General features: G+C 36.7%; 1 protein-coding gene across 3 annotated transcripts in view; it reads right to left on the reverse strand.

Moving 5' to 3' along the window:
* Positions 1-487: 487 nt before the first annotated feature.
* The window catches only part of BICC1 (BicC family RNA binding protein 1), a 240,234-nt gene continuing 229,323 nt past the window's right edge, over positions 488-11,398 (reverse strand). For 2 of the 3 annotated variants that reach the window (XM_025049392.1, XM_015592220.2), the window contains exons 20-22: positions 9,840-9,939; positions 5,315-5,393; positions 488-3,053 (exon numbers count right to left, since the gene is read on the reverse strand). In XM_025049392.1, the coding sequence (XP_024905160.1) occupies positions 5,338-5,393; positions 9,840-9,939 (156 nt within the window). In that variant the 3' untranslated portion in view covers positions 488-3,053; positions 5,315-5,337. The remainder of the gene's footprint in view (positions 3,054-5,314; positions 5,394-9,839; positions 9,940-11,398) is intronic. The other variant, XM_015592218.1, reaches the window with a different exon arrangement.

Raw genomic sequence — 11,398 nt, forward strand, 5'->3', positions numbered from 1 at the left:
TTTCTTTGAGATTTAGGGAAATCTCAGCATTAGTGATACAGTATCTATTCTGTTTGAGAATGAGTTCAGATAGAATCCAGAGCTAGGCACAGTGAGCATTCAGTGTAATAGCACAATGGTCAGTCTCTGAAACGGGACCCTGGGTCTAGAAGCCCAGCTTCCCTTCAGTAAGGAACTCTGCAGGTGGATGAGGCTGCCAAAGTGGTCATACATTTGAACAATAAAACCTGTTCCGTAATATTATTCTTTTTGTATGTACCTGTGGGTGGCCATGGAAACAATGATTACTAGTCCTGGATTCACTGGCTAAAATAAAGTGCCTTAGCTTCTGGTAGAAATGAGGACTGTCAATGCAGAACAACAGGACAGAGAGTACATATTCAATAGCCACCCTCCCCCCCAAAAAAGTTTTCTTAAAAAACAAAGACAGGCATAGAATTTATGTGTAAAGATTTTTTTAAAAAGGCATTTCATTTAGCAAGGGCAATACAAAGGGGTTATATAAATTTATTTTTCATATAATAATTGATTAGAAAAAATTCCCATTTTCGATGTTTAATTCCATCTCTCATTTTTTTTTAAAAAAAATCACTAAAAGGACAAAAATCCACACAAAAATACAATCTGTATCTATTCTATATTTACAGATAATCGGTCACTATTAAGGCACAGACTGATCAAAAACTACCATTTATTCAAATAATCCAAATATTTTGTGCATCATATAACACTGACAACACCATGTACTGTAGTGTCATATTCCCTTCATTGCATCAAGAGAAAGTGAGAAAAATAATTTCCAGTGTTTTTATTTTTAGCCACCCTATTTAATCTAGTTTAATTGGAACAGTTTTCTCTTTGGCATAAAGCACTGTTCATAAAATCTCCAACTTCATACCGCAAATTCATTCCATCTTCCTCCTGTTGCAAATGCATGGTAGAGAGTTGGGGAAAGAGCTCCAAATGATTTTTTTTTTGAGAAAGTCTTATTAAAGAAATAAAATTTAGAGACTTAAGCTGTTGAACAGGAAACAAATCTGGAATTTTTACCCTGTGCTGAAGGTGGAGCATGTGTTCACACAGCCACCTAAGGTGGAGAGCTCCACGTGATGATGTGATGTGCGCAGGATGATTCTATCGTACTTGCAAAGGGAACAATTCTATATCCTTAAGCAGATTTAGTTTAGAAATGGGCATCCCCTTAGAGCTGTTACAATTGATAATTTATGTCAGGTCCATTATCTATGCCTTCAAAGTAACCAATACAATTTTTTAAAGTGAAAATCTTTGTGTGTGCAAAATTTCTCTAATAATAGTATGACTTAGCCACAGAAAAGTGTCAGGCAAGTATTTCTGATTCTGCATTTTTTAAAAATCCTCGATTGTTATGTATGCTTATCTAATGCCTTCTGCTGAGAGCATGCAACAGTGGTTTATGTCCACGTAGAAAATCTTGAATAATGAACATAAATAAGTCATTACAGTACAGATAATTCACAACATTTCCTATGGGAAAGTTTTCAAACAAATTAATACACTTGGAAATAATATTGCTTTGAAGAAAGAGAGGCACTTAGTGATTTTCTTCATGAATTGAAAACCCTTCATAACCCACAATACAATGTCTGAAAAGACCTAGGAAACAATGTTGCCTGATTTCTTGGACTTTCACAGTATAGGATTGTAAAAATGAATCTAGCCACTTAAAAAAATAGTCATTTTTCCCCCTCCTTCAACCGTCTATAAACTGTCACCCTGGAGACTAAAAGCCTTCCGTTTTCAACAAACATAAGTCTACTTCAAGCAGACAAATATGGTTTCAGGAAAATCCTTTTACCATATGGAGCACAGCTAATGTGTACATGATAAGGACAGTAATCTATTTCTCCTCCTAATGGCAACAGTGCTGTCTTGTCAGATGATTATTTGTCTTTTTTAAATAAAGTGACAATCTAGGGCTCCAGTTATTGAATGCCGTCCATTCTCTACCATAAATCTCTAGTAGATATCAATTTAATCAGTTATGTGCTGTATGCTTATAATATCTAAAAATAAAAGTTTGATATAAATAAGTGTCCTTTAGTGGCAGTATACTAAAAATAGCCCTTTGCTTTCAGACAACCATTAAAATCATTTTAGCAATATAGGCAGCAGCTAAATATGATAACTGCAAAGGGTTAATATTGCAAAGTCCATTTGATCTTTCTTTGCACCTGTTACAGTGAACTATGTTCATTGTTTCTAGGATGCTGACATAAATGAAGAGAACTGGTCCAGAACCAAGTGGCGTCACTTACATTTCCCAAAGTTACAGAATATTCTGCACAAAAACTAATAATCCAGTACCGTTTCAAACAAAAATGTAACGCGGTCAGAAAAATGTGACTAAATCTGATTTGTACCAATAAACCAGGTGACATAAAAATGAGAGAAAGAGAATTTCCACAGGACAAGAAATTAGAAAGTGTAAAGTGCTGAAAGACCTCAATAATTATTTTAAAGCAGTACCAGGAAATTTCACTTTGATTATTTTTTTTAAAACCCCAAATACCAAAACAAGTGAACAATAACCTGTTTTCTGGCATCCCAGATGTTAATTCATCCTTCATTTTAAGTAAAAAAAAAAAATCAGTGCATATGTTATATAGGTAAATAAAAACGAGAAATAAAGCCCTACCCTCATATTGCAAATTCTGTTCAATTACCATTTTTTTTAAAGAGTAACCATATGTGGTATTCTGTATGATGACATGAAGAACATCTCTCTTCTTCCTTTTTGGCACAAAATTCAGGTGTGAATAGATGCTTTGGTCCTGATAACCAGACACCCAGAGTGCCTAGGACGGTGTGCAGTGAAGGCCATCCACAGATCTCCTGTGTCCAACCTGACAGAGTTGGCAGGTATGTACCTGGAAAGTACTGCTACCAGCGGCCACTGACACTAGCAATGTCCGAGTGATACTGACGGGGCAGCCGCCCACTGGCTCCGCCTTCCAGGAAAGAGGTGCGTGCGTTTGGCGGTTCAAAAAGTTTTCTTCGGTTTTTATTTAGTTCTAGAGAGAGAGAGAGAGAGAATTGTTAGAAGCTGAATGGAGAAGTTCTATAGTCTACAGGACATGGCAGCAGAGCTCAGAAAATGGTGACATGGCACACTTTTTTGGCAGGGGGACGTCTGGTAGCAAAAGGAAAACCTTTAATTGATGGTTAAACATTCTGAAATGCTAGGAAGTCCAAAAATAAAGGTAGCCTGTTGGTAGCCAAGAGAACCAAGGACAGCCAATAGGTTTTACTACAGTTTGTAAACTATCTGGGGGATAGGTCATTCTCACAACCATCTAAACCCTGGGCATACAAATTAAACAGTTTGACCTATCCCAAATGTCATTTCAGAGACATTTACCAATGACACAAGAAAATCATTACAGCTATTGAACTCATCTATGTCAAACACAGCAATCATTAAATTATGAAAGTCGGAAATGAAAAGCAGACCCCACACCTAAATACAAGACTATTAGAGGAGCACACAGAAGTGTTCAGCCACAGCCCTAAGGCTCCACAAGTCATGATGACTGTGCTCCTTGAGTAGAAAGAGCTCTATGAAGAAGCATATTAGCAGGAGGTTTCTTTGAATAAAAAATCAGTTTAGTAAAAATAGCAACAGTTTAGGAAATAAATACAATTGAAAACAACTAATACTTGAATCTAAATTTCCAGGCAAAGTCTAAGATGCTTAATTTTAAAGAAACCAGAGTACTTAGAAAACACTGTTTAGTTTGTCTTTTGTCAACTAAAAATTATTAACCAGAAAAGTAAAAAATTAATTGAAGCAGCCTACCTGTTTATGACTCTTCTACTCCTCTATTCCCAGCCCCCGCCCCAAACACATATCTACAAATCAACTGATGTAACTCTTGCTAGTGAACTCCTACAAGTAGAATAGTCAGACTCTGAAATGCAAATATCTTCAGACATTCACTTTCAAGTAGAGGGATTCTATAGTTGGTTTGGGAGGCAGTAATTCAGCACCTATATGTGCATAGTACTCAGTACTTTTTCAGCCACACACATATATAATCAATTCCCTTTTGAATCCTGAAGTTGCACTGCAAGCTGTGGCCTGCTACAATAATGCTGAGACTGAGAACACAGACTCAGGTTGCAGGGTCACAGGTGGCCAAAGAGGGCCACGTGGCTAGAAGTGCTCTTGTCTCCTAAGTTCTGGAAGATGGACTGAATACCCAAAACGTTTCATCCCACTGCCTTCCAAAATGTGAGTGTCTGCCACCCCCAAGCCCCGGGGCAATGCACAGGTGGAGACATCTCTCTCTCCGCATTTAGGTCTTAGAGGAGAAGAAAAACAATTGTGATTTAAGTCCACTATTCTTCATCTTATAGATAAGAAAACTGAGGTTTAAGAATAGACAAAGTTACCCACACAGCTGTTAAGTGACAAGTTGTAACCCTGCCTGATGCAAAGGTCCATGCCCTGGGCTGCAGTGATCCATCCACTGTGCGAGAAGATAACTCAAGGCATCGGGAACACAAATTTGAGAAATTGGTAGTTTCATGTATGCCAGATAGCAGTGCTTTACTTCATAGTTTACTATACCGAATTTTTTTAATAGAAAAATTAAGCTTAAAAACTTTAAAGAAGCAAGGAAGATACGTGCAGACATGCTTATAGCAGCTATTGCTTCGAGTTCCCGCAGAAACCTAACAGACATGACATTCCTATTAAAAGTTGAACACATGTTTCTTGTTTAAAAAAAAAAAACCCAAGCAAATAGAGAAATCAAAACAGAACTTAATATATTTAAAGGCAATTGTAGAAGAGTTAAGAATAAATGAATCCTCTTAAGTACACAGCCTGGAGAAGTTTTGTCACCTTCAAGTTAAAAGATTTTCTTAGGCCTCCATTTTCTCATGGAGGAATAACCCACAAATCAGAAGGATATTCCATACTATAGAGAAGGAAAAGAATGAATGAGGTCAAACACTATTCTCCCCTATCACACATAACAATTGGGCCATTGAAGACAATTTTTTATATAGCGTTGAAAACTTTACTCTGAAAAGTCAAACCAACTAGATTTTTAAGAGAATAAAATGATCATGAAAGAATGTGGCCATTCCCTAAAGATGTAATTTCTAAGATATATATTTCAAAATGTGAAGCACAGAGATAAATCTACAGAGATTATCAAGGATCACATACTGAAGAGATTTTAGTTTTCGTTTTTTAAATTAAAAAGCAAACTCCTCCTCCTGCTTTTTTCAGTAAACCTAAGGGATAGTTTGGGAAAATACCAACCTTTTTCTTTGAAATTCCAAGGTTCACACAATCCTGGCAGCTCTCAGGATCTTGTTGCGGATCTGAACAGAGTCACAAACTAAAAGAATAGGTCGGGAAATGTTAGATCTACCTGAGGCCGTGGTGGACGCCTGTCAACAGGATGCTAAACTTCCTCTCACTTAGTCCCTGTACATTTAGTTAACTACTCCTTAAAATATTGAGAAATTTTTAAAAGTTCAAAAAATATGGATTTAAAAAAATCAATTTTTCTCTGATCTATCTCTACTAGGGATAAATCTCATCTCCTCCTACAATACTAAAATAAATGTCTTCTGGCCCAAGATTAAAAACAGCAAAACCTTATCCTGAAAGAACTCTGATTACAAGTTGAAAATCTATGAAATTTTAAAAAGGAATTTTGAGCAAACTTTGTACCTAACCAAACTATGTAACCACAAGACAAATATAAGTCAAGGCTGGCCAGCTCTCCTGTTCCTATCAAGAAATGGAATGTTCTAAGACTACAAATGGATGTATTTGTTATCAGATGAATTGAATTGGAAAAAGAAGCTTTTGGATGAAGGATTTCTCAATAAAAACTTATTACTTGCAGAGAAAAAAACAATTTACCAGGTTCAAAGAAATGCACTCAACAAAGTAAGGTAAAATCATCCTTAAAATAATCAAATACTTCCCACTGTGCACGGCATTCATAAGGCATCTTATTCAAAGTCTCTAATTCCCTTTAAAAGCAAGAAGGACCTGTGAACCCCACGGAGAGAGGCAGTCTACAGAAGTAGTATATAACCTGAATAGAACACACTGAAGATGACTGGAAAAAATACTTTTTAAAAATGGGATTCAAAATCCCTGCTGTTTCCCACTCTACTCCCAAAACCCACCTGGAATATACCACAAATGTGTTCCAAGTAAAGAGCCTAATGATCCATCAAAACTGGTTAAAGTATTTTGAGATATCTGCTTATTGCCGGAAGCCTAACAGAGTTTGGAATTGGGTTGGTGCACAAAGAAAGAACTTAATTTTCATTATACTATCACTGACATTCCATGAATCTCTAGTAAAGGATTGCGGAGTTCTAGAACATACACTTCTCTGGCAAAAATGCACTGAACCACAAACATATTTTAACAGTACAGATGTGGTGATTATGTGAGTTAATCAAATTTCAAGTCGTATAAATTCCATTTTCAAATAAAAGAATATGAAAATACATAGTTATATCAGGTCTAAAAATAGCCCTCTGAAGCTGAGCTTCAGGGTAAACAAGTTGAAAAATTATCCTGTTAAAGAATATATATATATATTAAAAAAAAAGGGAGGAATAGGACCCTGCTACTAACATACTATTAAAACTGTAGGTTATTTTCATTATGCCTGATGATATACCACATGGATGGACACAGATCTTAGAAACAGGAGATAACCGCACGTGATCATCTATTGCAATCTACCTTCATGGCTAAGAAACCAAAACCAAAAGAGGTTTGGAAACTCACCCAAGGACTCATGACTTGGCAGAAGCAAAGCCCAGATCTCCTTATTTAAATAGTGTTCTCTGCACTATACCAAGCTGATCTTATAAGAAGAGCGAGTGTCTGCTCTGTGGAGCTCCATTAAGCAGCAGCTTGGGCACATGGGAGAAGACAAATTCTCAACTGATGTGCACAGAACTGTATCCACAGAGAAGCCTAATAAACTGCTCAATGGCTGGATTTCCACCCCTATTTCAGAGCTGCTCTGCTTATATCTGCTTCAGCTATTAGGTTTATAGATAAGATTTCCTGTGGGGAGGTGGCTGGGGGATGTAATCTGCTGCTAAAACAAAATGGAAAGCAACTGAGGTTTTAAATTTTTTTTAATTGCTGATCTGATCACTGAATGCTGTTTGGAAGGGCCTTTCATGAGTTGGATGCCACTGCTGGCCTTATAAAGACATAGCCTGCAAGTTCAGTGTTCTGAAAAAGCAAAGTCATTTTCTCACCACACCTGACACTTGGCATCTGCCCTTGTCACTATTTTTTTTGAGAGACTGGTACGCATATCCAATTGACATTCATGAACTTTATCAGGAAGTCTTCAAAAAGTAACCCCATTTTTTTTGCCCCCTCAAATTTCTTCCTCATATTTCTCTAAACATCTTTTTGAAGTACATAGTTATTCATTTGCCAACTCCAAATTCATCATCTGGCTCAATTCCTTTCAAATGGGGTGTAAATATGTATAGAGCATTTGATAATGCACAGAATATGCAACTGATGCACAAAGGAAGTCTGGGAGACAGACAACATTGTTTTCCTGTGACTTCTCTCAGGATCCTACACCCTTCAGTGACTCACAGATTCTATTAAAATTTTGGGAAAAAATTAAAAAGAACATTAAGACAAGTAATACTGCCAGGCTCTATCTATACCAAGGAGCATCTTTTTTCCGCTGGTGCAGTGATCTCAGCTGGTATGCAAGGACACATGCATTTGAAACATGACAGCCAATCTAGAATAATTACTAATTCGATGATTAATTATTGCCTAACACAACAACAAAAAGGAGAATTCAACTGTTCCCCCAGTCTCATGATATGCAAAGGGCAATTTTGGTTATTTCTTTCTGAAGAGATCGGTTTTAAGCAATGACATTGTCACAGAAGTTTCCAGGCAATGCCTTGATGAAGGAGTAAGGATGGTCTCAGCATTTGTCACACTGTTAGTGGGAAAACACTGAAATCACAGCCACAAAGGTGCCATGGTAGTAAGCAAGTGATTAATGGGTAGAACCAGCCCCACTGGCAGAAGTTATTCAGATTTCAAAATATGAATATGAGTATTTATATTCACCTGAGATTGCAAGCAGCATTTTCCTCCTGGCACCAAAAGTAGTAATTCCCAGCTCCTTCAGATCCTGATCTGTGAGAGTGAGGAATGTCTGAAGATCAATCTGTGGGTGAAAAAGTAATATATAACCAATATAATAAGTATTTACTTTCTTTCTTATTGTAGGTTCAACTCATTATTACACTTATTTTATCAATTATGCTCTGCCTACTTCCAAAAGAGGTAATGGTAATGTCACAATGTATGGGACAAAAGTTAATTAAGGTGATGAAACAAAAGCGATTATTCTAGCAGAAGACTTAGCCTAAGCCAGTGATTTACTGCAATTGATATAAAAACTTAGGTCTGAGCATCCAGGCAGCCATGGCAAAAAGGGAAACACGAATTGCACATTTTTGTAAACTGATAAAAGAATACATATCTAAGAGAAAATATTTCTTAGCTTTGGATTCTGAGAATTGGTTATCTCTATAAGAAGAAACTGAATAATACCATAGATGGTATCTTTCACTGTGTTCTACTTAAGAATGATAGAAGAATTCCCAGGATACATCAGACCCATGACTCACTTGACTGAGCCTAGCAGACTATCTTTGAAAGTGGCACACAGGAGTATTTCCAGGAACAGTATAGATAAGATTTCCTGTGGGGAGGTGGCTGGGGGATGTAATCTGCTGCTAAAACAAAATGGAAAGCAACTGAGGTTTTAAATTTTTTTTAATTGCTGATCTGATCACTGAATGCTGTTTGGAAGGGCCTTTCATGAGTTGGATGCCACTGCTGGCCTTATAAAGACATAGCCTGCAAGTTCAGTGTTCTGAAAAAGCAAAGTCATTTTCTCACCACACCTGACACTTGGCATCTGCCCTTGTCACTATTTTTTTTGAGAGACTGGTACGCATATCCAATTGACATTCATGAACTTTATCAGGAAGTCTTCAAAAAGTAACCCCATTTTTTTTGCCCCCTCAAATTTCTTCCTCATATTTCTCTAAACATCTTTTTGAAGTACATAGTTATTCATTTGCCAACTCCAAATTCATCATCTGGCTCAATTCCTTTCAAATGGGGTGTAAATATGTATAGAGCATTTGATAATGCACAGAATATGCAACTGATGCACAAAGGAAGTCTGGGAGACAGACAACATTGTTTTCCTGTGACTTCTCTCAGGATCCTACACCCTTCAGTGACTCACAGATTCTATTAAAATTTTGGGAAAAAATTAAAAAGAACATTAAGACAAGTAATACTGCCAGGCTCTATCTATACCAAGGAGCATCTTTTTTCCGCTGGTGCAGTGATCTCAGCTGGTATGCAAGGACACATGCATTTGAAACATGACAGCCAATCTAGAATAATTACTAATTCGATGATTAATTATTGCCTAACACAACAACAAAAAGGAGAATTCAACTGTTCCCCCAGTCTCATGATATGCAAAGGGCAATTTTGGTTATTTCTTTCTGAAGAGATCGGTTTTAAGCAATGACATTGTCACAGAAGTTTCCAGGCAATGCCTTGATGAAGGAGTAAGGATGGTCTCAGCATTTGTCACACTGTTAGTGGGAAAACACTGAAATCACAGCCACAAAGGTGCCATGGTAGTAAGCAAGTGATTAATGGGTAGAACCAGCCCCACTGGCAGAAGTTATTCAGATTTCAAAATATGAATATGAGTATTTATATTCACCTGAGATTGCAAGCAGCATTTTCCTCCTGGCACCAAAAGTAGTAATTCCCAGCTCCTTCAGATCCTGATCTGTGAGAGTGAGGAATGTCTGAAGATCAATCTGTGGGTGAAAAAGTAATATATAACCAATATAATAAGTATTTACTTTCTTTCTTATTGTAGGTTCAACTCATTATTACACTTATTTTATCAATTATGCTCTGCCTACTTCCAAAAGAGGTAATGGTAATGTCACAATGTATGGGACAAAAGTTAATTAAGGTGATGAAACAAAAGCGATTATTCTAGCAGAAGACTTAGCCTAAGCCAGTGATTTACTGCAATTGATATAAAAACTTAGGTCTGAGCATCCAGGCAGCCATGGCAAAAAGGGAAACACGAATTGCACATTTTTGTAAACTGATAAAAGAATACATATCTAAGAGAAAATATTTCTTAGCTTTGGATTCTGAGAATTGGTTATCTCTATAAGAAGAAACTGAATAATACCATAGATGGTATCTTTCACTGTGTTCTACTTAAGAATGATAGAAGAATTCCCAGGATACATCAGACCCATGACTCACTTGACTGAGCCTAGCAGACTATCTTTGAAAGTGGCACACAGGAGTATTTCCAGGAACAGTATAATTGTTCTCTTTGGTATCAGCAACAAACTGTGGAGAGAAGTAGCCCAAGGATCCTACCCTTCCTTTGAAGACTGTAAAAGAACAGAAAGGCAATGGGCTCTGAAGCCAGAGAAATATGGGTTCGGATTCTGACTCTGCCATTACTGTGTGCATTTAGGGTTGACAATAGTGTACCTTGTAGGGCTGCTGTGGGTGTTAAATATGACTGTGGATATAAAGCAATGGGCTCACCAAAGGGATAAAATAACTGGCAGCTATGGTAATAATGTGTATAGACATACCTCGTAAAGTTGCTAAATAAATCTTCAACCTGTTTAAAATAAATCTCACAAGGTTACTTAACAGAGGATTCTTGTTAAATCATATGAATATTAGAAAATATCCTTTAGATTCCACATATAAGTGAGATCATATGGTATTTGTCTTTCTCTATAACTTATTTCACTTAGCATAATACCCTCTAGGTTCCATCCATGTTGTCACAAAAGCTAAGATTTCATTTAAAAAAACTTTTATGGCCATATGATCTCACTTTTATGTGGACTCTAAAGAACAAAATAAATGGACAAACAAAATGGAAATAGAACTGTTTGCCAGATTGGGGGGACGGGGTTAAAGGTGAAAGGATTAAGAAGTACAAATTGGTTACAAAATAGTCACAGGAATATACAGTACAGCATAGGGAATATCGTCGATAACATTGCAATAACTATGTATAGTGCCAGGTGGGTATTAAACTAATCGGGGGGGATCACTTTGTAAATTATATATAAATGAACGGTCACTAGGCTGTACACCTGAAACTAATATAAAATAACATTTAATGTCAACTCTAATTGAAAAAAAAAAAAAAAAGAATTCCTCTAATATTGTGGTCTTTGGGGTATATACAGAAGTCAGAAATGACCAAATTGTGCAACTTAAACATGT

This window comes from Pteropus alecto, unplaced genomic scaffold (assembly GCF_000325575.1).
Source record: "Pteropus alecto unplaced genomic scaffold, ASM32557v1 scaffold155, whole genome shotgun sequence".
In the NCBI taxonomy this organism is placed as follows: domain Eukaryota; kingdom Metazoa; phylum Chordata; class Mammalia; order Chiroptera; family Pteropodidae; genus Pteropus; species Pteropus alecto.